Source organism: Rhinolophus ferrumequinum, chromosome 12 (assembly GCF_004115265.2).
Source record: "Rhinolophus ferrumequinum isolate MPI-CBG mRhiFer1 chromosome 12, mRhiFer1_v1.p, whole genome shotgun sequence".
Lineage (NCBI taxonomy): Eukaryota > Metazoa > Chordata > Mammalia > Chiroptera > Rhinolophidae > Rhinolophus > Rhinolophus ferrumequinum.
Window position 1 is genome coordinate 51,811,145 of NC_046295.1, and position 27,680 is coordinate 51,838,824.

General features: G+C 50.6%; 4 protein-coding genes across 6 annotated transcripts; 1 reads left to right on the forward strand and 3 right to left on the reverse strand.

Annotated features, from left to right (window-relative positions):
• The first annotated feature begins 448 nt into the window (after nucleotides 1-448).
• TESK1 (testis associated actin remodelling kinase 1) lies at nucleotides 449-5,756 on the forward strand. 2 transcript variants are annotated; one of them, XM_033123431.1, is made up of 10 exons: nucleotides 449-1,721; nucleotides 1,841-1,962; nucleotides 2,098-2,146; nucleotides 2,644-2,790; nucleotides 3,128-3,210; nucleotides 3,369-3,459; nucleotides 3,710-3,793; nucleotides 3,946-4,035; nucleotides 4,171-4,285; nucleotides 4,623-5,756. In XM_033123431.1, the coding sequence occupies exons 1-10, from the start codon at nucleotides 1,503-1,505 to the stop codon at nucleotides 5,507-5,509; spliced, it is 1,887 nt and encodes a 628-aa protein (XP_032979322.1). In that variant the 5' UTR covers nucleotides 449-1,502; the 3' UTR covers nucleotides 5,510-5,756. The 2 variants fall into 2 exon arrangements, with proteins under 2 accessions (XP_032979322.1, XP_032979323.1); XM_033123432.1 differs by lacking the exons at nucleotides 449-1,721; nucleotides 1,841-1,962; nucleotides 2,098-2,146; nucleotides 3,128-3,210 and having other exon boundaries at nucleotides 2,651-2,790; nucleotides 4,623-5,755.
• A 153-nt stretch (nucleotides 5,757-5,909) lies between these two features.
• Nucleotides 5,910-13,980, reverse strand: CD72 (CD72 molecule). Of its 2 annotated transcripts, XM_033123433.1 has the most exons (9): nucleotides 12,713-13,980; nucleotides 12,488-12,595; nucleotides 11,839-11,910; nucleotides 11,185-11,274; nucleotides 10,548-10,883; nucleotides 7,914-8,059; nucleotides 7,159-7,280; nucleotides 6,323-6,469; nucleotides 5,912-6,065 (listed from the first exon to the last, which is right to left on the reverse strand). In XM_033123433.1, exons 1-8 carry the CDS (start codon nucleotides 12,792-12,794, stop codon nucleotides 6,328-6,330), a joined length of 1,098 nt encoding a protein of 365 aa, XP_032979324.1. In that variant the 5' UTR covers nucleotides 12,795-13,980; the 3' UTR covers nucleotides 5,912-6,065; nucleotides 6,323-6,327. The 2 variants fall into 2 exon arrangements, with proteins under 2 accessions (XP_032979326.1, XP_032979324.1); XM_033123435.1 differs by lacking the exons at nucleotides 12,488-12,595; nucleotides 12,713-13,980 and adding an exon at nucleotides 12,241-12,469 and having other exon boundaries at nucleotides 5,910-6,065.
• Nucleotides 13,981-22,383: 8,403 nt separating this feature from the next.
• LOC117032346 (small nuclear ribonucleoprotein E-like) lies at nucleotides 22,384-22,697 on the reverse strand. The gene has a single exon (XM_033123782.1). The coding sequence runs from the start codon at nucleotides 22,688-22,690 to the stop codon at nucleotides 22,412-22,414; it is 279 nt and encodes a 92-aa protein (XP_032979673.1). The 5' UTR covers nucleotides 22,691-22,697; the 3' UTR covers nucleotides 22,384-22,411.
• A 2,892-nt stretch (nucleotides 22,698-25,589) lies between these two features.
• SIT1 (signaling threshold regulating transmembrane adaptor 1) lies at nucleotides 25,590-27,144 on the reverse strand. Its single transcript, XM_033123476.1, has 5 exons — nucleotides 27,005-27,144; nucleotides 26,756-26,891; nucleotides 26,611-26,669; nucleotides 26,433-26,500; nucleotides 25,590-26,341 (listed from the first exon to the last, which is right to left on the reverse strand). The coding sequence occupies exons 1-5, from the start codon at nucleotides 27,042-27,044 to the stop codon at nucleotides 26,108-26,110; spliced, it is 537 nt and encodes a 178-aa protein (XP_032979367.1). The 5' UTR covers nucleotides 27,045-27,144; the 3' UTR covers nucleotides 25,590-26,107.
• Between the last annotated feature and the right edge of the window lie 536 nt (nucleotides 27,145-27,680).

Here is a 27,680-nt window from a genome sequence, read left to right on the forward strand (position 1 = left end):
TCGCCGAGGGCTGGGGGAAGAGCCAGCGGAGACGCAGAAGCATCGAGTATGGCGAGTGCACAGGCTCCTGTGACAGTGCGTGCGCATTCAGGGCCTCGAGCTGGTTTAGACGCCAGCGGCAGCTCCTCCGCCGGCCTGAGGGGGCAGACCGGATTCCTCTGTGATGGAAGGCGGAACCTGCTGAGGGGTCACACTGATAAGGGCTGGGCCACACTGAGGGGAGGAGTCACGTTGAGAGGCGGAGTCACAATGACCGGCGGAGTCACTGAGAGGTGGGGTCTCTGCGTGGGAGAAATACACGAGAGGGGGGTGTCGCACGGAGGGGTTCTGGTACATACTGATGTTGCCAGTGTCATACTGAGGAAAGGTCCCGCTGAAGGGGAGGGGTCTCACTGAGGCAGAGCGGGGTCTTGAGGGAAAGGGCCCCTTGAGGAGCTGGGATTGGCCGAGGGGCGGGATCTGGCGGAAGGAGGGGCTTCCCTGTAGTTGGAGGCTTCTCTTTTGAGACAGAGGGTCATTGGGACGAAATAGTCCAGGCTGTGGGTCTCTAGGCGGAGGCTCTGCGATTTGAACTTTATTAAACGAGGGAGGTGGGATGGAGTGAGGAGTCGGGACTACAATAGGGATGCGCTGGCCAAGGGCTCACTACAGCCCTGAGGCATCACAGCCGCCCGAAAAGGAAGAAAAGTGTGACGGAGTCCAGAGGTTCAAGGTGTAGGAGTGGAGACCTGGGAAGTGGGCAGGCTGGGCCGGGGCAGCGGCCAACGAGGAGAGCAGGTTACTGGGCTGCCTTCGATTGTGGCTGGCCGGAGGGGTCGACTTTTCTTCCCTGCTGGTCCGTGTAGCCCAGGAATCTGGCGGCTTCCTGAGCCCGGTCCTCAAATGACAGTGACCTGAGGATGGGAGGGGAGAAAGGTCTCCCTGGACAGCTAAAAGACACTTGAGCCACACGTACGCACAATCAGCCCTTCTCCCTGCGTTGATTCAGCTCGGGCCTGAACTGATTTGACCCCGACGCCCCAGACCCACTCGCCTAGGGCGTCGCCGCCAGCGGTTGGGGGTGCGTACCTGAGGGGGCGTGGCCGCTGCCTGAGGGCCGGGCTGGAAGGAGTTAAGCGGAGGCCCGGCTCAGCCCCGCCCCCGGCAGGCCGCGGAGCCTGAGCCCCAGCGGCGAAGAGGAGCACCGCCGCTGCCGCCGGCGCGCCCGCCCGCCTCCGCCTGCGGGGAGCCCTCCTGCCAGCCGGCGCCCGGGAGCGCCACCGCCACCGCCCGGCCCAGGCCCAGGCCCTGCGCAGAGCGGAGCGGAGCGGCGTCCACCCGGGCCCAGCAAGCCGGCGCGGCGGGGGCGGGCCCAGAATCTTCAGCGGATCTTCCATTCTCTAAGGCGGGAGCGGGAGCCCCGGCGCCCCGGATCGGGCTGGGCCCGCGCCCATGGCTAGCACGGCCTGCCCGGGCCCCGGGGACCCTGCCATGTGAGGCAGGCCCGGGCTGGGGGCCCGGCCATGGCCGGGGAACGGCCCCCACTGCGGGGCCCTGGACCCGGGCCGGGAGAGGCGCCGGGGGAGGGGCCCCCGGGGCCGGGGAGCGCGGGTGCAGGCCCGGGCCGGGGCCGCCCCTCCTCCTACCGGGCGCTCCGCAGCGCGGTGTCCAGCCTTGCGCGCGTGGACGATTTCCACTGCGCGGAGAAGATCGGGGCCGGCTTCTTCTCTGAGGTCTACAAGGTAGGACCAGCAGAGAGGGCAGAGGGGCGGGACCGAGCCTTAGACGGGAGGCTGGAGATACGGGCCCAGTCCCGGGAGACCTGCCCGACCTACCCGGGATTCGCCTCTGCCGCCCCCAGGTTCGGCACCGACAGTCAGGGCAAGTCATGGTGCTGAAAATGAACAGGCTCCCCAGTAACCGGGGAAACACGCTACGGGAGGTGCAGCTGATGAACCAGCTCCGGCACCCCAACATCCTAAGGTGAGCGGGTCCCAGCCGCTTGCTGGGAAGCTTGCTGGGGGAAGGGGAAAGATCCCGCTGGAAAAGTGGGAACTGCGGGAGATGGGGGGCAGGGCTCTTACAGCCTACCCTCCTATCTTCCCTCCCCTCTTCCAGGTTCATGGGGGTCTGTGTCCACCAGGGGCAGCTGCACGCTCTTACAGAGGTGAGGATGGGCCAGAAAGGGGGGACTCCCACCACCACCAAAAGGAGAGTCAGGGCCAGGTGCTTCTACAGAGGAATAGTGAGAGGCAGCAGGACCTCCTCCCAGGGAGGCTGCCCTGAACTTCCCTTTGGGCAAGCCACAAATAAAAGGCCTCAGCTGTTCTCATCCTCTCTATCCTCTAGAACACTGCTGTCCAATAGAACTTTCTGTAGCGATGAAAATGTTCTATATCTGTGATGTCCAAAACTGTAGCCACATGTGGCTAGGGAGCACTGGAAACGTGACTAGTGTGACTGAGGAACCGAATGTTTAATTTTATTTAAACTTAATACTTTAAATGTAAATCGCTGTACATGTATGGGACAGAACACCCCTAGAGCACGGGCTCACCCTTCTGACCTTTGTGATCCTCAGTGTCCGTTGGCTTATAAGTGGGAGACTAGAGTACAGACTGAAACCTTGACGTTCATTCCCCTTCTCTTCCCCCTATGTCCCAGTACATGAATGGGGGGACCTTGGAACAGCTTCTCAGCTCCCCTGAACCCCTCTCCTGGCCTGTCAGGCTCCGCCTGGCTCTGGACATTGCCCACGGCCTGCGCTACCTGCACGCCAAAGGTGTATTCCACCGAGACCTCACATCCAAGGTAGGCTGGCCAATGGGTGGAGGCATGAAGTGGGGTTTGAGACTGTTAGGTCGTCACTAGCCCATGGATGTTGGAATGTGAATAACAGGTATGTTAGGATGTTAGAGTAGCAAGGCGTTGGAGAATGGGGCCTGGATTGAGGGGGTGTGCTCTGAGGGACTGAGTACCACACTGTGTTTTGGAGTGACAGATGATGCTGCAAGATTGGGGTGCACTGGAGAACTGGGAGGTCAGAGAGCCTTGGGCTTATTGTGGAATGACAGAGCTTTGGGTATAGCCTGGGAGAGGGAAGAGCAGAACGTGATGGGTGTGTGGGGATGCTGTATGTGTACGTCAGAACTGTCTGATCCGACGGGAAGACCAAGGCTTCACAGCTGTCGTGGGCGACTTCGGGCTGGCTGAGAAGATCCCTGTGTATAGGTGAGGTAAACACCCCTGTCCCCTAAGCCTCTAGAAGACCCCTAGCTAAAGGAAGCCCCCGGGGACATTTCCCTTGGTTGGGGAGGGGCCGACCTTCTCTTCTGTTTGGGGGGATGTCTGAGTGGGGTGTTTCTCACCACTCTGCCCCTGCCCTACAGGGAGGGGGCACGGAAGGAGCCATTGGCTGTGGTGGGTTCTCCGTACTGGATGGCTCCAGAGGTGTTGCGGGGTGAGCTGTATGATGAGAAGGTAAGACATCAACACTTTAGATCCCGAGGGCCTTCCAGAGACCCTTGAGATGTTCTTCTAAGGCCCCATCTCAAGTTCCTCAACAACCCTACCAGATATTTAGGATGCCCCCCAAGGTCCCCTTGCCTCTAACAGGCACTCCTCCAACACATGAAGACTGTCAAGACTCCCCTCTGAATTCTGACATTCTGATAAAATGCTGACATGAAGACTGTCAATTGCTCCCCCTGACGTTATCTCCTACCCCCAGGCTGATGTCTTTGCCTTTGGGATTGTCCTCTGTGAGCTCATCGCACGGGTGCCTGCAGACCCTGACTACCTACCCCGTACTGAGGTGAATGATGTCTCCAGGTTTGGAAAGGAAGAGCTCCAGGCTGGGCAGCTCATAGCCAAGGAGGGTTTCCTGGAGGTTGAGGTCCCGATTAGGGGGCAGAAGGAGAACCCAAGGAAGGCTGACTTGGAGACCCCTCCTATCTGTCCCCACAGGACTTTGGCCTGGATGTGCCTGCTTTCCGGGCCCTGGTAGGAGATGACTGCCCACTGCCTTTCCTGCTCCTGGCCATCCATTGCTGCAGTGTGAGAGCCTCACCCTCCCTACCCTCTGCCCCCATCCATCAGCCCACAAGGCTGTCCTGTCCCAGGTGATGGGAGGAAACCTCAGGGACCCGCTTTTGGAGCACTAATTGAAGCTGCTCTATGTTTACCCATCAGATGGAACCCAGCGCTCGAGCTCCCTTCACCGAAATCACCCAGCACTTGGAATGGATCTTGGAGCAGCTGCCTGAGCCAGCCCCCCTCACCAGGGCTCCCCTGATACACAATCAGGGTAAGTGACCATGACCTTGACCCAACTGGAGTCCTTTTGCCTCACTCCTCCTTAGAACTCAGGGAATTATCTGGAGGAGACTAAGTGTATTTATTAGTTGAGAAGGCTCAGAGTGGGGATGGGTGAAAGGACATCTCAAAGAAGATGGTTTTCTAATTCTGGAGCCTGAAGGAAGGAAAGAGGTAAAAGAGGACTGGAGGTGACATCTCCCCCTTTCCAAAGGACTCTGTCAGTCTCCCTTTTCTAAGTTCTAGTCCCACCAGCCTCGTGGTGAATAATGAGTCAACAAGAAGCTATCGATGCTGAGAACAGTGATCACAGACTTCTCTGTCTACAGGGTCTTTTCCAAGAGGGGGTCCTTCTGCCACACTTCCCAGGCCAGACCCCCGGCTCTCCCGAAGCCGGTCAGACCTCTTCCTGCCCCCATCACCAGAATCACCCCCCAACTGGGGGGACAATCTGACTCGAGTCAACCCCTTCTCACTACGGGAAGACCTGAGGGGTGGCAAGATCAAGCTCCTGGACACGCCCAGCAAGCCAGTCGCCCCCCTGCCCCTTGTACCACCATCCCCACTGCCCTGCACCCAGCTGCCCTTGGTGACTACTCCAGAGACCCTGGTCCACCCTGGGACACCTGCTCGTCGCTGCCGCTCACTACCGTCATCCCCTGAGCTCCCCCGACGTATGGAGACAGCATTGCCAGGTCCTGGCCCTCCCGCTGTGGGCCCCTCGGCTGAAGAGAAAATGGAGTGTGAGGGCAGTAGCCCGGAGCCAGAACCCTCGGGACCAGCTCCCCAGCTGCCCTTGGCTGTGGCCACAGACAACTTCATCAGCACTTGTTCCTCAGCCTCCCAGCCCTGGTCCCCTAGATCAGGACCTTCCCTAAACAACAACCCCCCAGCTGTGGTGGTAAACTCTCCACAAGGCTGGGCCGGGGAGCCCTGGAACCGGGCCCAGCATAGCCTGCCCCGGGCGGCAGCCCTGGAGAGGACAGAACCTTCGCCGCCCCCTTCAGTTCCCCGGGAGTCCGATGAGGGACTGCCCTGCCCTGGCTGCTGCCTCGGCCCCTTCAGCTTTGGCTTCCTATCCATGTGCCCTCGCCCCACACCAGCTGTTGCCCGCTACCGCAACCTGAACTGTGAGGCGGGCAGTCTTCTCTGCCACCGAGGGCATCACGCCAAGCCACCCACACCCAGCCTGCAGCTGCCTGGGGCACGCTCTTAGCACTGGGGCCTGTGGTCTCAGGCCTCCATCTTTGGCCTTCAGGATGCCCTGTGAGGACAGCACACATGCTGGGCGGTGCCACCCCCAGATGGGCTGACCGGTTCTTCCCGTAGGGGAACCTCTGCATGGACTCAACGGACAGAACATTTCCTATCCAACCCCTGGGCTCACTCCCATGGGGATCACTGAACCAGACACAGCATTGCTGACACACGAGACTAACACGTGCAAATTATTTAAAAATATTTCAATAAAACTGCCTGGCTGGCTCCGGGCTGCCCCTATCCGCTCAGCCCGTGCGCCCTCCTCCCCACAGCCCCTCATTCTTGAAGAGGCCAAAATCTCTTCTAGAGGTTTCTGCACCCTTTTCCCAGGAACAATCAGTTTCTGGGACAGGACCTCAAGCAGGCAGCAGGCTGCCTGGAAGGGTTGGCCATGGGTTGGCCCCTGGCCGAGCACTGTCCAGGCAGAGAGGAAACGCTGGAGGGAGATGATTTTCAGACCTGCAGGCTGCAGCTTAGGCGTGAGCTGCCCGGGCTCTTGTTGGCATGAGTATCTGGAAGAGTAAAGCGTCAGTGAACTCCACAGTGGCCTGGCACTGAGAACCCTCATCAGCCCACCCCAGCTCCCTGGACAGCCACTTCACCAGGCTCCCTTCGGCTCCAGGCCTTCCCTGTGCAGTGCCCACATATAAGCAGACCAGGGCCCCGAAGGCTGTGGGTATGACTCACTCCCAGGAGCAAGTTTTCCCCTGACCTCTGAGTCCCGCTCCCCACCACAATCCCATGCCTCAGCCCCATCCCTCACACTTACCCAGCTCAGTGCAAAGAGTGGTCCCCATCTGGATACCTGAACACTGCCATCTCACAGATGCAGGGAAGAGACTCAGCACACTCCCACAGCAGTCTTACCCAGGTGCTTTTTTGTATGCTAAGACATCTTTGGTTTTGAACAGAAAGCCTAAAGAGTGGTGAGATAGAACTGGGATAAGCTCTGGCTCCCTCCCTCCTCTCCCCTTGCCCTGCATAAAACCTAGCCCAAGTCCTAACTCACCCTGACTGCGTATGGCCACGTTTGGGCATGGTTCAGGGACATGTCTGGACTAGAACCCGAAGAAGCTTTAGGACAAGGGGAGGGGAAACTCTCCCAAGGTCTTAAACCAATTAGGGAACACAGGAGGTGACTACCCTGTTTCAGAGTCCCTGGGGTTGATTCTCAAGGTTACCCCACTGTTGCCTTACTCGTGTCCCTGGGGCAGCTCTAGTGCCCCAAGAGGCTCTGACTGAAACAAGACCACCTTAGTCTGGGCGGACTTGTCAAGGGACAGACAGGAAGTTAGAATGCCAGGGTTCTTCAGCTGTGAAGCCCTAGCTAAATCCTCAGCTTCTCCCTCAGAGAGAAAGATGACATAGGTTCCAACCTAGTAATTAATTAAAATAAAAAATGTGCCAGGAAGTGCTAGGTACTGGGGATAGAACAGAGAATAAGAATACCCTAAAGAATTAATCAAACAGAGGAAATGGACAATAGGCAATTACAATATTGATTTGTGAGAGTTTTAGGAGTGAGACCTGGCGGGAAACCTCAACACTTTGTCTTTATGAAGGGATTATGAAGTTGAAAATGTCCAAAAGTCCTAACAGACTTACCCAGAGACTTTTGTATTTTCAGGCAACTGCCGGTCCTTATTAACGTAGGTAATCCAATATGAACCAAACCAGTCATTTTTTTTCAACATGTTAGTTAAGCTGTTGCTATAAGAATAATAATCCTGAGGGAAGAGTCAGAGAGACCAGAAGTGTGTGAAGAGGGATGAGAAACGGTCGAATGGGGGAGGGGATGTGGTGAGGGGACCTGGGCTGATGGGAGAAAATGCATACTCTAGGGAGACCTAGGAGCTCTGACAAGAGGACTGTCCCCATCTTTGGTGCATGACATCAGCTCACTGGTGACCTATCCCTGCATCCTTCAAGTGTCACGCTGCAGATGCAGGCTCACCCTGCAGTTCACCTCCCAGCTGGGTAAGAACTTCTGCCAGCCTTTGAAGGGGCGTCACTCCGTGGGCTGCTGTAGTCACAAGGAACTAATCCCTACAATCCAGCCCACCAGGAATCAGGCCTCTGCCTGAGAGGCCATGACAGTCAAAGAATCTGCTAGGCAGCCCAGGATGCTGACCAGAAAGCTGAGATGAGAAACAGGTAAAAGTAAAGATGGTTCATAAGTCAATTCGCGTACCAGCTCTAATCAGTTAGTAGGGGCCGCCTGGCGCACTGCTGAGAAGCTGCAAAGAAAAGGAAGCACGCCATAGCATGCATGCCAAGTGTGTGCTGCCATTCCTCACTCGATAACGTATGTCCCGTTACCTAACAGTACCCACGACAGTCTGTGAATAGGGTGTGCTTACTGAATAATAATAATTTTCACTGACTGTGGCCAGGTCGGAGGACAGAGATTCACAATACTTTCGGCTCTCCTCCCAAGTTCTTTTAATAAGTGAGACGTGAAAGCAACTCCTCTGGTTCAGTATCCATCCCACGGGACAGCAGGTTTCTAAAAAACAGAAAGGATGTGACAGCACAGCCCAGACCCAGTAGGGAGATCTCAACACTCGGGATGAAAGTGACCGCTCAGCAATCTAGTTGCTAACAGTATTCCCCCAGGTCTGATCTCAGCACCTTCATTGACTTCTAGTCCTTGATCTTTGCAATCTTTCTGGACATGCCATACTTGGGTATACTTAGTAAAAGCCTTTAACATTCAACAACTTTATTCCTTAACAATCCGGGAGGGTTGTTTTAACAGTGGGCTGGTGACACTGTTCCCAATTTCTGATGATTAAGGTCCACACACCCCTTTTGGCTAATATCACCTGCCCCCCCCATAAGTGTTCAATTGGCTTCTCATTCACCTCACTAGCTCCCTAAAGCATTCCCCACTGCATATTCGACTTTCCCACACTCCAAGCTGCTAGCCCCCTCCTTCCCTCTCCACTCTTCCACAAGTAGACAACCTTGCTGAAATTGCCACTTGATGTGAAATCTCTCCATTTCCCTCCTCTCCACTACAAACTGTGTCCCTTCTCTGTTCCTTTTTCCTGACCAACCGTAAGAAATAAACATCCCTCTTTCTTTAACATCCCACACCTCAATCTGTACTCCTGACCCCAACCCATCTCTCCATTGCTTGTTTCATCAGTCTTATCCCGGTCACTCAAAAATCATTCCTTCTCCACTAGCTCCCTCTCTTTGTAACTACATTTTCTCATTGTGCCCACCTCGCTCCCTCTTGAATTACTGTCCTAAGGCAACTTAAAGGGAAAAAAAGTCAGTATGGCCAAATAGAAAAGGGTGAGGGGAAAGTGCTATGCTTGAAAGGTAGGCAGGGGCCTTGGAAGGCATGTTAAGGATTTTTTATTTTTATATGATGAGGAAGAGAAAGTCAATGCAGGGTTTTTCATAGAGGAATTTTGTTCACTCGCTATTTCGCAAGTGCCTGGGTGCAGTGCTGGACATATAGTATGTATTCCATAACTTTTGATTAATTAACTCACTGGAATGACATGCTCTTCACTAGGACGAAAGATCAGATTTTTGTTTTTAAAAGGTTATCCTGACTGCAGTATGAAGAGTGGAGTGCGAGTGCAGGAGGATGTTTAAGAAAAACATCCAGCAAGCTGTTGCAGTTATCCTTACAAGAAAGGGGATGGGCAAAAAAGCAAATGGGTATATAGACTTGGTGGTGGAAAATGGAGAGTAGAGCATCTACTGAAAGTGAGAGGGAGGGTAGCAGGGTAAGGAGTTATGCAGAGCAAGGCAACCACTGCAGAGTTGCCAGACAGCACTGAGGCCCCAGCTGAGGTTGAAACTAGCGTTTCAGTGGCACCAAAAGGAAAGATTACACAATTTGTCACACCTGGGTGCAGGCATGGACAAGGTGGGCAGGTAAGTTCATCCAGAGTTGAGAAACTGCCAGTCAGGTGCACCAGAAGAACAATGGAACAAAGGAGTGAGTGGTTGAAGGGATGGACCCGGAATGCAAGATGGGTAGAGAGAGAAGTGAGGACAGGTGACAGCTGATGGGAAGGAGGAAACGGGAGTCAGCAGCTTGGAGACCTCAATGAGGTTGGAGAAGAAGTGTGGGGAAAGCCTGGAGAGGGGGGCACTTATGGTCATGGTGGAGCCTGTAACCATCCTTTCAGCAGAAGAGCAATTTGGGATGCTGAGGTCTAGGGTGCAGCTGTGCGAGGGGGTGGCAGCCCTGGCATGCAACTGAGGGTCACAGAGAATAAGAAGGTTAAAAAACAAGAGGACGGGGGTACATACAATGTCGCGCTTAAAGCTTCAGGGAGAATCCAGATGCCCTCTGAGCTAGACTAAGCCTAACCTCGGCCACACATAACCAGTTCATGAACATTCCAGTCCGCTTGGACCTGGCACCCCTGCCGCACAGCCCTCCCCTGTTATGTGGCCCCCTCCCTCATCCCCACCTACTGGCTGGATGAACACTCCATGCCGGTTCCCTACCCCACATTACCCCCACCCACCTCACTGTGTCCCATGCTTGAGAGTTTCAGCTGTTTTGCTCCACCACCAGACTACACCTTGTTAGTCAGTAATTTTTAACCTTTTGGGGAATCTCAGATGTAATAAAAACTAATTAAAGCTGTAGACCCTCTCTTTAGAAAAATGTGCAAACAACCCATTTCACATCCCACTTCAGGGGGTTCCTGGATCCTTGACATGGATGTCCAGCCAGATGAGACCTGAGTTGGCTGCTTTGGACAATGCGACTTGCATTGCTGGCTGCTACCCTCCTCTCTCCTGCAGGATCTGCCTTAGAGCTGGGTGAGTCCCCTAAATCCAGCATGCAGCTCGGTCCTTCTCCCGGTTGGCTAAGGCTGCACAGCCTATGTGCACTACCCCTTTCCTGAACAACTCAATGGCCCCCCGCTAGACAGGGCCCTGCACCCTGCCACGAGTGTCTCCTCGCTCTTCATCCCTCACAGCAGACCCTCCCATCTCTCTCCCAGAGCAGATACCTGGTGAGGGGCATGTGAAGAAGGGCTTCAGCCTGTCCTGCATGCGGTTCAGCCTCTCCTCCAAGGTCTTCCTCTGTCCCTCCTCGCTTCGCAAGGTCTCCTTGGTCTTCTCCCTCTCAGACTCGCAGGCCTGTAACTTCTCTTTGACAGCCTGGCAATCCCTCCGTTCCGCCTGTAGTGTCTCCTGACTCTGGGCCAGCTCCCTTCTGGTCGCCTGCAGATCCTGTTCCCTCTGCCTCATCTGGGCGGTCCTTTGGTGGAGCTGCTGCCTCATGCTGCTGTTAGTAGCTTCCAGAACCCTGTTCACGTGCTGGAGCTGCTGGGACACCTGCAGATCTGTTTGGCCATAAAGAGAGATTTGGAGGGCATCATCTTCAGCTGTGCCCTGGTGCCCCGAGACTTCAGTGTCAGCCCTTTTTGCTTCTTGCAACGTTTTGCATGGCAGGCTGAAATAGAAGATCGGCCTAAAGCTTAAGGAGGTACTGAATCACGTAAGGACGATGAAGACATAATGCTCTAAAACAAACCTGGCTGGTGACTCCAGCCCCTGCTGAGGAAGCGCAGCTATTGGGGAGAGGAGGGGAGAAAGTTGTTTGGGGTAAGTGGGAAATGGGTGGGGGAGGGCAGCCATACTCACAGCGCACTCCCAGGGAAATGGCAGCCATCCCTAACAGCAGGCAGGTGAGGAGCAGGCCGAGAAGCAGGTATTTGGAGCAGGCTGAACCGCCTTAGGGAGACAATGGGATGGGGGGCAGTGAGCCCCAGGAAAGAGTTTATAGACTGAGGGGTGGGTGGGGAGATTCACGGGAAAGAGCCTCCCTCAGAGGACGTGGTGCAGACCTGGTTTTTGTGGGGCAGTGAGTTTCCACAGGTAGCGGAGGGAAGGCGTTCCAGAATAAGGGCTGGGGCCTGTGACTGTAAAGAGTGTGACTGTGCACTACCGGGTCGGAGGAGGCACCAAACCTCAGACCGAGACAGCCGCAGAGGGTATACGAATGGGGCCCATCGTAAGGGGGGAGAAGAGGGGAGGATCTGGGTCGACACATCAGAAAGATGGGGGTGAAAGGGGCAGGGGGGTGTCGTGGAGCTGCCCAGGCGGTCCGGGGGACTGCGCCCGGGAACAGACCTGCACACAGCAGGACCCAGTACCACCCGCGCCCGACCCCGCACCAGCACAGCACTTCGCGCCCACCCCCGCGGTCCTTGCGGGGTCGGCAAGGGGAGTGAGGCCGCGGTCGCGCGCGAGCCCCGCCGCCGGCGGCGCGCGCGGCCGGGAGGGCGCGGTACTCACACTCCAGAAGCCTCCTGGCAGCGGGTGACGTCACGGAGCTCCAGGACGCTGTTGGCAGCTCCGACTGGACTCCTGCGCAAGGCGAGCGAAGTCCAATGAGCAGATGGGAAGCCCCGGGAAATGCCCCTTTTCCCACCCCTCACACCCCCTCCACCTCGTTGAGACTCCAGTGTCCCCCGTTGCCTTCTGCAACTGCTCCGGGTCGCCCTTTGCACTCCGTGGAGTTCCCCAGCTCCCCCGGGACTCTCTCGTGTCCCTCCTGGACCTTATACCTATCTGTTCCCCAGGGACCCACTCCTCGCCCTTTTGGGTCTCCCTTTATGTTTTCCGCAGGGTCCCTCTCTGCTTGTGCCAAACCCGCTCTTGGGAGCTCTCTCATCCCTCTCCCCTACCCTCTCTTACCCGTCGTGTGACTTCCTAGTTCCCATTCGAATTCGTCTCCCCACGGCGCTGTCCTGATCTCTCCCCGATCCCCGCTGCGATCTGGGAGCCTTGTTCTTCCCCTGACTGCCATTTATCCGGTGCTCATTCTAACCTTTCCTAAGAACCCCCACCTTTTCCCAAGGGTATTGTCCTCCCAAGAATACTGCGGACTCCCCAGCTCAAGATACACCCCCTACACAAACACACATCCGTGGGCTCTTCATACCGGTTTTGTCCCCTAGTCCAGAGGAAGCCAAGCTCAAGGGCCCCCCGGAGACTGAGGGCACTTGTACATTCTCATAGGTGAGTTCCCCATCATCATCAGCCTCTGGGTCTGGAGAAGAGAAAAAAGGGACCAAGATGGGGGTCAGGAATGAGAGTCTGTGGGGTGGGGTGGGGTCATGAAGGGGATGGGGATGCAGAATCAAGGAGATACTCAGCCACCCCTTACCCTGTCCTAACTGGCTGGAGATGCTCTTCTTCAGGGGAGCCTTCACAAACCGCAGGTCTGCATAGGTGACAGCCTCAGCCATGGTCCTGGGCACCTCTGCCCCACCCGTGTCCCCCTCTTCCACTGGCACCAAGCTTCCCTTGCCACTTTCCCCTCTGTCCTTGCACACTCTTAGGCTGTGTTCCCTCTGTGAATGTACAGCTTACGGCTTTGCCCTGTGACTTCCAGTCACAAAAGAGGAAGGTGTGAGCAAATCTCAGACAGATGGGTTCAGTGAAGTGGATCATATCCTTGAGCACTGGCCAGAGCGTCAGGGGAGGAGAAACTGAGGTTCAGAGCATGGGGGTCAGGACTGGGGGGGGCAGGTCACAGGACTACTACTCAGGTCTGTCCCTGTGTCCTGCCTGTGCTCCACCTTCATGTACCCCAGACCCACTTTGGCAGTGTCGCCTCCAAATACCCATCCTCCTGATCATCTGCCCTGATTGGCCCCATGGCTCCTCTCCTGGCTACCTTGTCCACAGGCTTTCTCTGTGTAGTCAGAGCTCTTTTGTGCCCAGCTGATCCCAGAGGATCCCCCCAATCATTGCTCTAGGGTGGGGCTTCATCCTCCCCATCAGATTGGGGGGTTCTAGTATGGAGCCCTAGCTCCTCATCATCCTGGGGTTCCCAGCAGGTATGCATTCCCAGAAAAGGGTCCCTGATTTTGTGGGCTCATCTCCCCATCAGTTTGGGAGCTTTTAGAGTGAAGCCAGCTCCCCTCCTGCTGTAGTCCCACAGAGCTACTGAGGATCCCACACACAGGGAGGGTCTCACACCGAAGCTCTTCCCGGGAATCGCAGCCTTTGGAGGGTGCAGAGGATCTGGGACCACACTGCTTCTTCTCTGCAAACGCCCCAGACGTCTCTTCACAGCCTTTCCCTGGCCTCTTCCACCTTTGTTGCCCTACCCAGCACACCTGTGGCCAGTCAGCCCCTTCCTGGTCCCATCCTGCCCCCTGCTGGACTCATGGCATCAGCTGAGTGCCAACATCTGAGCTGGATCCAGCAAGCTGAGTCCAGGAGGCAGAGGCTCTGGGATAGGTCTGGGCTGGGGGTGAGGATGAGGGCAACCCCAGCTTGTGCATCTCTGGAAAAGCCTGCAGCACTAACTGCTCATGAGCCCTTTGGTGTTGGGGGTGGGGTCAGAGAGCAGGCAAGCGGAGGAGTGGTATAGGAATGAAGAAGTGCTTAGCTTCTTAGATGAGGGGAGGCAAAGAAATGAAGCAGGGCTGGCTGCTATGAGTACAAACTCCGGATCAGCTGAGGTTTTGACATTTTCTTGGTTTGGTTTTTGTTTCTTTCTTACTTTCCAGTAAAGTACTTCCTTAAAAAAAATCTCAACGTCCCTTTACACCCAGCCCTGAGGAAAGGGGAATTTATGGGGGAAAACCAGGGACTGAGAGGCCCTCATCGCTGATGAAAGCCTGGATGATGGAAGAGAGGGAGACCAGGGGAGGCAGGAGGGGCCTGCTGAGCAGTGGTTCAGAGGTGTTCCCTGATGTTCTTTTACCAGGATGTGACCTCAAAACGGCCTACTTCTGGGGGTGGGAAGAAGCTGGGTCAAGACAAGGTATGGAGGTAGGAAAAACCCACCCCCAATGGGTGACATCCGCCCCCTCAAAATCATCCCCTGCAGCTGCGGGGAGGGGAAGGAAGGGGAAGAGGTCCTCACCACATGCTAACAGCTTGTAATATTTGATTAGTGGTGTGTGGAGGAGCGCTGTGATGGGCCCACGGGTCTGTGGGGAGCTCTCCCCAACAGTGTCACCCAGCCTGCCCCAGAAAAAGTGCATTTGTTATCTAAGGACTTGTCTCAGGGAGAGGCAGGGGTGTGTGTGTCTGTGCATCCCCAGGTCTTTGCGGTCTCTTGGGGGTGTCTGTGGGAGATGAGCGTGTTATGTCAAAGCCTGCTCCAGGGGATTAAGCACAAAGGATTCAGTGGGCTGAAGTGTGCCTGTGATAGCGGTTATTTTTTTCCACAGCAGGGAATGACAGGCGATTTTCAGAAAAGTCTTGAAAAGTCGTGGGGACGGATTCTACAACTATTTCCTTTGTGAGGCTCCGTGTTTCCTAAGGTGTCCCTGCAGCTGTTAACCGTCTCTGCTTGATTAAAGTTTCCAACAACCCAGTCCCCTCCCCCAGGCACCTGGTCAGGGCCTCCCCCAGATAACAGGCAGTGCTGTGTGTTGGTGACTCCCTGGGGACCTCAGGCCTGTGAAAGTGAGTGGGAGTGTGCAGCACAGCTGTGGCAGGGGTGAGTGGGGGCAGTCGGGGTACTTGTGTCTGTGGTATAGAGGGCAGAGTGTGTGTAAATCAGTTGCAGGAAGACTTGTAGGAATGCTATAAACTGTAGATAATGTCCCGGTTTTCAGAACAAAACACAAGTGAACGTGGTTTGGATGCCAGGTAAAATGCCAAAAGCCAGTTTCTAGTATGTGCTCAACAAAGAATCAGTGGGCATGCTGCCTAACTTGACTCTTGGAGAGGCTTCAGAGGGAGGGAACTGGGATGAACCAAACTGCGCACCCACCGTGGCCTGTCTTAGGCAGGCTTGGCCCGTATTCCTCTCCTCTTCCGCTCTTTTGGCAGACTGGAAATGCGGACTGTCGTAAGGTTACACATCTCCTGTGGCAGTCCGCATTTCCTTCCATCCTAAACTGTCTTGTGGCCTTCCTTTACTAATAGGTATGAGAGCAGGGTCCTTCTTCCCCATGTGTGTCACATGGAGTCTGAAATATTGACACTCATATTATCTTTCAAAACTGAACATCAGGAAGGACACCTGTAACTGCGAACTCTTACCTGCCCAAATGTCAGGAACACCTGCGGCCTTTAAGAGCTGAGGGGCAATGCTGTGCAGCTTTTCCAGGACCGTAATATCACCTGTGGTCCCAGAGGACAAATACCAAAGCCCAGTGCTTGCCTTCTCCTGACCTCCGCTGTTTATTGCAGGGAATAGGTTGTTAAGGTGACAAGAGGAGGGAGCCCAACTCTGAGGGCATCCAAAACAGAATTGGCTGTGTGGAAAGGGGCTCACCTGGATAAACTGTGGTGAAGTCCAGCCAACATCAGGAAGTCAAGGAAGTCTCCTGAGACCCTGAAAGTCAGGTTATATCTGGCTTCGTTAAGGTAACCCACTGGCTCCAGGGGGCCCAAATCTATGGATAGGGCATGGTAGGCAGAATAATGGCCTCCCCAGAATGTTCACACTCTAATCCCCAGAACCCGTGAATATGTTAATTTACCTGACAAAAATGTAAATGTGATTAAGTGAAGGACCTTTAGATGGGGAGATCATCCTGTTTTACTCTGGTAGGCCCAATCTAATCACACAAGTCCTTGAAAGGAGAAGCTTTCAGGATCATGGAAAGAAAGAGACTCAACCATGGGGGGCGGGGGCAGAGAGATGCAACATGAGAAGGACTCCACCCCAGTTGCTGGCTTTGAAGGTGAAGAGCCAAGGAATGCAGGTATCTTCTTAAAGCTAGAAAAGGCTTCTCTAGAGGCCACCTGATATAAATGGATTCTCCCCGAGAGCCTCCAGAAAGGAACAAGCCCTGCTGACACCTTGATGTTAGTCCAGCGAGACCTGTGTCAGACTTCTGACCCACAGAACTGGAAGATGAGAAATTTGTGTTTTTTAAGCCACTGAATTTCTAGTCATGTGTTACAGCAGCAATAGATGAGTTTCCCGAACTGTGGAAGAAGCATGATGTAATGGAAAGAACATGATATTATGAATAAAGAAGTCAGCCCTGCCACAGAATGTGGAAAAGTCACAATTTCCTATTTAAAATATAGGATGGTTTAGAGAATGTCTGACATCAATCAAGGATGTGATTGCTGGAGACATAGTAGGGATTTTAGCAAAAGCATCTTTCAAAGTCTGTTCATAGCTTCAGAGTCAGGAGGGAGAACTGTGAGCCGTCTTACAGCACTAAAGGGGATTTGCAGCTCTGATCACTGAAGCCAAAGAGTAGGTCTCCAGTGACTTGCCCCAGGCCCCTCCTTGGTCCTGTCTTGGAGAGTGACACAGAAAACACATTCATAGATGCTGTTGGCACAGAACTATAAGGAAAAGCAAATATACCGAAAGGGAAATTCAGGAGTCAAACACTGAGGAAGGGCAAAATGACGGCTCCAAACCACAGAATGAAATGTAATACAGATACATAATAACAGCTAGCATTTATTGAAAAATGAAATTTTGAGTTCAAACAACAAATTACAGAAGCATGTAATGGAGGGAGTCTGGCTTAACAATAGTTTATGTACAAAGGTTTGAGGGGAGGGGCAGTTATCAGGCATTTTGGAGCTCGAAGGGATCTTAGCGAGCCCAATCCACTTATTGTACAAATTAGGAAATGATTCAGTAGGCTGTAAGCTACTAATTGTGAACGAACCGCTTAGTTCACAAGGAGGGCTTGTGAAATTCTATCCCTTAGGACTACATCTCCTTTACCAGATGTCAACACTGTGCCAGCCACAAGGACGGTCGCGTTTGAGGGGAGCGAACCCCGCTGATGAGGCAGCCCTAGACGCCAAAAATTGTGCTATGTGACCACCAACTCCTCTGACCTTAGCTGACTGGGCATCTGACTCAAAGCTGTGGTCTATGGGGTGGCTTGGCCTGGAAATCAGGGACAATCTATTTTTCATTCTCAGGAATTTAAATGGAAAAATATGGAGATGACCACTCCGTTAGCAGTGGGAGCTGAGGTAAAAGGTTGCAAAGAGTCTACGTCGGTCCACATGGTAGAGTCCTCCATCCTTAGCGATTGTGCCTGGCTGCTCCCATCTCACACACGTGGAGTGGAGTGATTATCCTGGCAGGGGTCATCAAACCTGATTTTCATGAGGAGATAACGTTGCTGCTACATAATAGGAGCAGGTGGCAGGTATCTGTGTGCCCAAGGGATTCATGGGGCCTCTTGGTGCTCTGTGCCCAGTGATAAACTATCCACGAATGGGCAACTGCAGCCACCACAACCGGAAAAGGGCTCAGTAATCGGGGCTCAGCCTCCTTGGAAATGAAGATCTGTCTGTGTTACCCACCAGGCAGCCATCCAGACCAGCATCTAGTGCTGCTTGAGAGTAAGGGAATGGTAGAGGAGGAAATGCAGTATCTCAGTTGCAGCCTTAGAACCAACCACAGCAGTGGGGATTGTAGCTTGTCCCACTAACCCTCCTGGTCTACTTTTTTATTCCTCTTCCTCTTTCTTATTTTAAGAAGCAGTGACAGGCTGAACTTAATGAGGGACATGAGTAGATCTGAGCAACGCACGAGCAGACAGTGCCTCAGCCATCCCTGTCCTCTCAGGCCTTACCACTTGGTGCACATCAGCCTGGCTTCCAACTGCCAGTGTCTTTGCCTGCAGCTTTTCTTTGGCAAGTGGCTCTGCCCCAACATATGGCCGGTTAAAGTGGCCTCTCCGCAGAGCAGCTCAACCAGTGACTGGTGGGAACTGGTATACACACACAAGCAACCTCGGCCCTGGGGGTGGGTAACTCTGAGGACACATGCTACACTAGCTTTCAGAGTTTTCCAATGGTTTTGAGCCCGTTTGCCACCAAGGATGTAAAATGGTACCTCGCTCTTACTTTAAATTGCCTGTCCCTGTGAATTTGAACATATTTTCATGATTGTTAGCTAGTTGGATTTGCTCTTCTATTAATGTTAGATCCTTTGTACCTATTTTTCTCCCCCCCACCAGAATTTTATTTTGAAACATTTCAAGCCTAAAGGAAAGTTGAAAGAATAATACAATGAATACTTGTATGTCTGTCATCTAATATGTCAGTCAAGGCTCAAACTGTTCTCAAACCACATAAAAGAAATGACAATTATGTGACATGATAGAGGTGTTAGCTAACTATGGAGGTAATCATATTGCAATATATAAATGTATGAAATGAGCATATTTAACAACTTAAACTTACAATGTTATATATCAATTATATCTCAATAATAAAAGGTTCAATCAGAGAAGCAGACCTTCGGGATATGCGTATACATATACATACACAGGCACATATAGATTTTTTTCAACTAAAAGATTTGCTGTAGGGAATTGCCCTTACACAATTAGGCAATTGTAAGAGTGGATTGAACAACCTGTGAAAGGACATTCTTCGCTTCTGCTGCTGGAGCTTGGAATCGGCAGGGCAGGCTGTCGGGAAGGGAAGACGGATGGAAAAGTTGGGGAGCAGGGATAAGCCAGAACCCCTCAGGACAGACTGGAAGCTGACTCAACCTCTTGCTGCCTCCAACTTTGATGGTGTGAATGTCTTGCAAGAGAAGCTGTGCTTTCACCCACCGGGCTCCACTGCTCCACTGGAATGCAAGCTTTATTAGTGCACAGTCCCCGCTCAGAGTAGGCCCATTGGACAGCCCACTGTTCCAGGGCCATTTATTATGTCATCCTTCCTTTTCCCAATGAATTGAATTGCCATGTGCTCATACACACAAACACCTAATTTTGGATTCCTGTTTAATTCCACTGATCAACTTTTTCCCCTTTTCTTATTGATTTGATTAATTGGCCTTACAGTATGTTCTGATATTTTATAAAGCAAATTTCTCTCTTTAAAAAATATTTTTCCTTAAATGTTCTTTCAGATACAAATTGGAATTATCTAACTGTGTATGTACTTTAATTTGGGGAGAATTGACATGTTTGATGATATTTTATCTTCCCACCAAGAAAATGGTTGATTTTCTGTTTGTCCCAATCTTGTTTTATGTCTTTTAATAATATTGTATAACTTTCTTCATATGAGTGCTGTGTTTCGTCATTAAATTTACATACTATAAAACTTATGGTTATAAAATGTCATAGGGATGTAATATACAGCATGGCAGCTGTAGTTAGTAATACTGTGTAGTATCTTTGAAAATTGTTAAGAGAGCAGAACTTAAAAGTTCTCACCACAAGAAAAATAATGTGTAACTATGTGTGGTGATGGATGTTAACTAGACTTATTATGGTGATCATTTTGCAATATATATGAACATCAAATCATTATGTTGTACATCTGAAAGTAATGTTATATGTCAATTATATCTCAATTTTTAAAAATATACATACTGTAACTTAGTGATTACAAGGGTAGTCTCAGTTCCAAACTGCCAGGATTCAAAACCCAACTCTAGCATGTTACCACCTAGTGATCTGAGGTAAATCACTTAATCTCTCTGTTCCTCAATGTTCTCTTCTGTAAAATAAGAGTAATAATAGTAATCTATCTTAAGAGAGTGTTGTGAGAATTGATTGAATTAATACAAAGTGCTTACAAAAGTGCATGGCATTATGGTGACTGTAATTGTTATTATCCTAAGACCTTTATAATTTTGGAACTATAAATTGAATATTTCTCTGATTTTTAATTTTTTTTTGCATATTACTAGAGTAGGAAAAAAGCAGTTCATTTTCATTATATTTATCTTGTATCCAGTCAACTTTCCAAAAATTGTACTGTCTTTTTACTAGAGTCTTTTACATTTCTTGATAATACAATCATATCAGCAAAAAAAAATAGCATTATAATTTTTCAGGTGATCATAGCAATTTATTTTCTTGTCTTACTGCATTTGGTAAAACTTCCAAGAGATGTCAATAATAAGGATAACAGCTGGCCTCTCTGTCTAGATTTTCATTTTAATTGAAGTGATTTTAGTGTTTCATCACTGAGAAGAATAGTATTCGATTTTAGTAAAAAGTGCTCATTACATTTAAGTCGTTTTCCTCTTTTTATTCTTTACTTAAGTTTATTAGGAATGATATTAAGTTATACTGGCTCTGTATATTAAGTATGGGAGATTTCCTTCTTTTCCTATAGTCCTGACTAGTTTAAATAGCATAATAATAATAATAATAATAATAATAATGATAATAATAGTAAATTATTAGTAAATAGTAAATAATAGTAAATAATAAATTATTATTATTTAAGATTAGATAAAATTCAGCTGTGGTGCCATTTGAATGCAGTCTTTTCCAAAAGTAGATCTTTAATCGCTTTTCTAAGATAAGTTGAGCTATTCAAGCTTTCCTCTTTCTCTTGGGTCAATTTTGGTAATTTATATTTTTCCTGAAATGTATCCATTTCCTGTAAATTTTGAAATTAGTTGATGAGAAATTTTAAGTTATACTTTTAAAAATAATTATTTAATTCTTTCTTCTATCTATAATGATGTTTTCTTTCTCATAACTAATCTTGTCTTTTTTACTCTTTCCCCCCTATTTGGGTTTGAAAGAAGTTTGTTTTGTTAACCCTTTTAAGTACATTTTTTATTTATGTTTTTTAATATTTTCGTTTATGTTCCATTTCATTCATGTCTATTTTTGTTATATCCTGATTACTTTGGTTTTCTTTTCTTGTTCTTTTTATAATGTATTGAAATAAGTACTGCATTTATTTTTCCTTTTTTTTTTTTTTAAAGCTTGCTATCTTTATAGTATTTCAGGGATATATGATACAGGGTAATTGAGAGGGTTTCTGGTATTACACTACTTTCTCATTCAGCATTTAAATTTTGTGAACACAGTAATTTTGTTCTTTTTTGAAAAAAACAACTTTATTGTATTATAATTTACATGCAATACACTTTTTCAATGTGAAGTGTACAATCCTATGAGTTTTCACACCATTTTCAACCTGTATCTTATTGCCCTTGTTGGATATCAGCATTATTATTGCTTTCTGCTTATCTGCCTGGTATCCATTTCCCACATTTTTACTTTGAATTGTTGATTATCACTTTGCTCTATGTGTATTTCTTTTAAGTAATATAGACCAGAATTTGATTTATAACAAAATCTGACAGTCTTTTAACCCAGTCCACTCATGTTTAGTGTAATAAGTGATGTATTTGATTTATTATTTCCATCTTACTTGTTTGTAAATTTTTAAACATTGTTGTGAACTTTTATTTTGCTTTGCTCGGTTGAGTGAATGGCTATTCATCCCATTTTCCCCTTGTTAACTTGGAGTTTTATTGGAGTCATTTAATTTGGAGCCATTCTATTAATATTATCATCCCTTGCCCTGTTGTCTTAAATAGACACACATGACCCTTGTAGTATGTGAAAACAGAACTATTTACATCATACTATACTTATCTTCTACTTCCTCCCCACCTCAATAAGATGTGGTCTTTAGAATACTTTCACTACCCTTCCCTCCTCCTCTTTCATCCTCCCTACCTTAGATCCTGTAACACTTACCTTCCCCTTATACCCACTACCTGATTCCAGAGTTTTATCGAGATAATTAAATCCTAATTAGAATTTCCCTTACAGTGTGTTCCACCTGTTCCAAGAGTTCTTATTTAGCATTTAATTGCATGTTATAAATATATAGAGAGATATATAGATCATGGTTTGTTGTTCCCCATTGCTTTCTTTCCTTTTCATCTTCCCCTATTTGGAAATCTCTGTTCTGATTCGTTATTCCATTAGTCTTCAAAGTATTTCTCAGATGCTATACTTGGTGATTTTTGCAAATCTTTAATATGTTTCTTTCCTCCTTGGCTGGATGTGGGTTGCAGGCCTTTTCTTTCATTAACTCACATTTAATTTTGCTATCTTTTATTTATTTATTTGTTTATTTATTTATTTATTGCCTTCTCAACAATTTCTCACTTCGTTAGTCATTTCTAGTTGGAGACATTTTGAAGCAGAGTAATATTATCTCCTTTTAGCATGATCCGACCCAGCTGTTTTCTTGACTTTGTTTTAGAATGAATCTCTTCTGCATCATCTAATACGAGGTTCATATACCCATCAAAACCAATGATACAGCCCTCTATCCACATATTCACTTGCTCATATAGCCACACGTGAATCCGAGATCTATTTTGCAAGTATCTGAAGATGAGGTTGATGGGCTGCACCATCACCTTCTGCACTTTTTGGCCCTGGCCACGGTACGCCATGGTGGAAGCTGACCTAATTTTGCTATCTTTTAACTTCCAGGATAGGAGATAATAATAAAGAACTTCTTTCTGCCTGAAAATGTGCTAAGAGTTCCCATATCCTTAGAGCCTAAGAATTTTAACCTGTATATGACTAAGTATGTATGTTTTCCTGTCAATCCAGGCTGGAACTTGTCTCTCTTCAGCCCAGGGAAATTTCATTTATTATTTAATTATGACCTCTCCTCTCCTGTTCCTTTTTCTCCAGGAACTCATAGAATTTTCAGTTACGTCTCCTGGGTCTGTTGCAATTTCCGATCTTTAATCACAAGATTTGCATCTCCATATTTTTGATACATTTTGAGATACTTCATCTATTTAATGTTCTAGACCTATTTTTGAATTTTAGCAGTGACCATCCTCTCCTTTGATTTTTCTATGGAAATTTTTAGTTCTGATGTTACATTTTCTTGCTCAGGGAAATTTTTGGTATTTGAATTTGACGCATATCTCCTCCAGCTCTCATTTTTCTCAATCAGAGATTCGCCTGTTTCCTCCAGCAGCTCTCTCTGCCTTCTAGTTTGTCTGAGTTCTCCCTGCCTCAAGGACTGAGAAATTCGACCCACCGTTAGTTTTTTGGAGAGTGTGGGAGACTCAGCAAAGCCGTTGATTGTTCCTGGGAAGCAGGCTATTTCTTGGACTTGCTGCCTTCCTGAAGGTCCTTGCTCTTGGCTCTGAGAGTCTTCTCCAGAAACTTGTCTGCAGAGAATTCTCTGCCAGGAGCTCAGTAGAGCGCGTTTAAAGTTCCTCACCTACAGCTAAGAGTCGTCAAAGTGGATAGGAAGGGAGGTCTTCATAGGGTTGCCATATGCCCAGAATCTAAGTATTATTAACAGACACAGTGATAATCACCAAAAGACTTAAAACAGAAGCCATTAATAGTAGAAGGTCAGACCTCATAGTTACAAGAGAGAGAACATCTAACTTACACTGACTTACGTTTTAGCGTACATAACCAAAAAGTTCAGGAAGCAGATCTACCTCTGGGCATGGCTGGATCCAAGGTTTCAAATGAAGTCATTAAGACTTGGTCTCTCTCCATATCCCAGCTCTGTTTCTCTCCTTGCAGCCAAAACCAGCTTGAAAGTTCATGTTGACAGAGTGCAGAGCAAGGCCAAAGATGGAGGAGCCTTGATTGGATGGCTTCCGAGGCCCCACCCCATTTATAAGTAATTCGTTAAGAAAGTCCTATAATCATTGAACCTTTGCCCATCCCATTGGCTCTTGGGTTTATCCCTATCCTCCCAGCTGGGATCTCAGGAAGAGGGGGAAAGCTAGTGCCCCAGAGGGCCCTCATAGCTTCTCCTAAGGGCCTGCCCTTTGAGAATTTGCCTGGGACAAGCAATTCTGGCTGAAATTAGACACCAGAGAGGCCACTAAGGGAAGCACCTAGAGATAAGGAAGGGGCAAAAACTCCCGGGTATTTGGTAAGGTGAGCCGAGTTGACCAGCTAGAGAGATGTAGCAAGGGGCCCCTCAGGTGTTTGAGACACATCCGGCTGCCCCCAACTGATTTATTTCCTAGACGTAGGGATCAGTTAGAAAGTAGCCCAGATCTTGCATTCAGTCATGAGGGCCTAGGCACCAACCTCGGTGATAGACAGGATAAGAAACTAAGAAAAACTACAGGGTTGTAGGGGAGAGAGAAGGAAGACAACCCAGGCTTCAGGGACTGGAAGGAAAACAAAATTCAAGTCACACCCAGCTCCACACAGATTGAGTCCACCGTGTTCTCCGAAGGCGGGAGGCGGCTGCTCGCGGAGCGACAGTGCTTGCGCTCGCTGCTGTCCCACACTAGACCTTGTGACTGCCCAGAAACGTCAGGACTACATCTCCCAGCATGCCACAGCCCAGGCAGCACCACGCCTGCGCAGAGGTGGTGGCGAGGCCGCGTCGTACCAGGTGAGGGCGCTCGGAGCTTGGTCCTGAGCCTGCGGAGGCTGCGGACGCCGCAGAGCCCAGCAGAGAGAGCGCACCTGAGATGGGAGGTGTTTGAAGCCTCTGCTGCCGTTCTGGGCTGGTCCCCAACCCCTGTCTCTTTCCCGGTTAAGGCCTCACGTCCCCCAGCCCGCCGACACGTTGAGCTGTCTTCAGCACAGCAGCCCTCAGAACCCCACATCCCTCTGCCAGTGGTTCCCCGCATCCGGTGCCCGCCCCCAAAGCCAGCTTCCCTCCCACACAGCCCTAGCGGCCTGCCTTCAACCGCGACCCGGGCCTCTTCTGGGGAGACCCAGGTTGGGGTCTTCAGAGGTCCAGAAACTCCAGGGCCTTTGGGTTATTGTATGTGTATACAGAGAAGGTCCCCCTTCTTATTGGGAACACCAGGCCGGTCTCAGGCACACAGTTCCCCACTCTGGTTTTCCATGGGACTCTTAAGTGGTAAGGAGAGAAGTTTGGAAATAAAAGCCTCAGCTTCCCCTTTCTTCTGCCCCTCAAACCTCAGGTCTGTCAAGCCAGACCTGCCTCTCCAGGGGCCCTAGAGGGAGATGGCTTAGACCTCAGGTTGTGGAGGGTGGCGACTCATTTACAGAGTCCATGGGGAGAGTACAGGTAAGGGGCTGGTGAGTTTGCAGACCACAGGTGATGGGAGTGGGTGGCTCTGAGTACAAATTCTGAGGGTGTTCTAGCAGCAGCAGCAGCAGCAGCAGCTCGGAACTGGGCTCTGGGCTCCACCCCTGGCACCCATCCTTCAGTGTTGATGCAGCAGCCCCTCTTAGGCCCTCTTCCCCAGCTGGATGCCCCCAGGAAGTGTGCTGTGCAGACAGCAAAGCTCAAGCCCATCATGTGGGGATTGTGGCAGGTCTATAGTACACTAGATAAAATCTGAACACTTTTTGAGAAATTTTATTTGAAAACTTGGGGACACAACAGAGGCAGCAGGATGATGACTGGTATTCTCCTGCCAGGCTTTTCAAGTCAGAAGCCAGGCTTGAGTTCCTCAGGTTGCTATTATAGGTTCCAGGACCCCTCCAGCCTTACCCCCTCCCTCACTGCCCACTTCCTGTGTCTGAGGAGACACTGAGGTGTCAGGGGTACACTTAAGAGCAGTACTGGGGAGGATTTGGTTAAACTCCGGAAGGAGGAAGAAATGAGAACCTGGGAGTTTGGTGCCTGAGAGGAATAGATAGAACAAAGAGGGGGTGAAGGGACCCCTGTCTCTGTTTCCTCCATCCTCAAGAAATGGGGAGCCTGTCAGTCCCCTGAGATATCTCCCTCACAGCTCAGATAGGAAGTTTGGGGAATATCACCTCCTGTGACTAGGCAATGGGTACATGTCTGGGGGTTGTTGGCAAACAGTCATTACCCAGACAAGATAGCAGTAACCCCTGCAACAGAGGAGACGGGGTGATGCATGCTCCACTGTGCCCGGTCCTCCACCTCAGCTGGGTGCAGGCTGGCTGTTGGCGTAGGCCTGGTCTGGGAAGGAAGCGCGGGCTCTGCGGGTCTGGGCACACACTGAGGCATAGAGCTCCGGCTCTAGACCTGAGGCCTGGGGCTTTGGCTCGGAGTCCAGCACTACTTCAGAGTACTTGATGGGGGTTCCAGGGCTAGGGATCCGGCCCTGCGGAGGCCGCAGCTGCAAGCTGGTATAGCACATCACCTCCTCTGCAGCCTGGAGATGCAAGGCTGTTAGAAGTTCACTGGACCCTTGAAAAAGCCCCCACTTCCTCCCCTCCCCTCTTCCGTGGGCAAAACTGACTCACCCTGGTGGGGCCTCCAGGTGTTGGATCTGGATCCTGCTGGTCTGGCCTTGGTTCTTGGGACAGCCGTCCTGGGACAGGGAATAGGAATCTGGTCACTTCTTTTTCCTCCTCCGGCAGCCCCTCATCCCACCCACCCAGGATCTGGCCTCTGTGTCCCTCCCCTGTGCCAGCTTCCTACCTGTCTTCAGATAATGCAGGTTCCCATACAGGGGGACTTCTTCCACAGACCCTCCAGAACTGCAACACAAAGTTTAGGAGATGAACGGGGACTTCTTGGTAAGGAGAAATTCCCAATTAACCCATCTCTGTTTTTCCCCACTCACTGTCCCTGTCCCGGATGGCTCCTGCTCCGGTCACTAGTCCATCGGGACAAGTGTGCAGCCAGTGAGATGAGAAGCAGCAGCGTCACAGTCCCTAAGAGGGCCCACAGTCCCCAGGCCTGCGTCATGGAGGGGATTCCTGTGGATGTGAGAGGATGGGAGTGTTACTGCCCAGCCCAACCCTCCAGATCCTTGCAGGTGGGCTATGGGGCCACATGACCCCTCCCCCTGCTCCGGCCCCGCCCAGCTTACCGGGCATTAGCAGATCTGTGCAGTTGTCACATTTGCTCATGACTGCTGATGTGGGAACCAAGTCTGCAAGCACCAAGCCCTGAACCAAGGTGTCAGCCTGTTTATAGCCTGAGAGCTGCAGCAGCCCCCCTTACTCCCACCCCTCCCTGGGCCTTGCCCCCACTACTCGTCATCCCCAATACTGGTGGTGGCAAAGTCACTGGTTTCCGGGGAGGAAAGGGGAGGGGAGGGATGAGTGAAAGAACAAAGACACCACCCAGTGCCTGCACCTGCGCCACCCAGCAGCTCCTGCGCTTCCGCACCAACCCCTCCCACCCCTACCGGTGGCCCTGTACCTCCTTCAGCAAGAGAAGAGAGAAGCAGGCCTGAGTTTATTGTGCCACTGTGTAGGGGAGCCCATGAAGACGCCGAAGGGGACAGAAGTGGCATGAGGCAGGACCCACAAGACAAGGAAGACAGGCCTTGTGCCACAGGGGCCTGAATCTTCTCTCCAACTCAGTCCCATGAGGGGGAATGTGTTCCTCAATGAGCATGCTACAAAGTGGGATGTGATTGGGAGGTCTCCTGGTCTGCACAATCTCACCACACCCTAAGGCTGACCCCAGGTGAATGTGCTAGGATAACCATTGTCATTGTTATTATTACTGGTATAATAGTTTGGGGGGTAGAGGAAGCT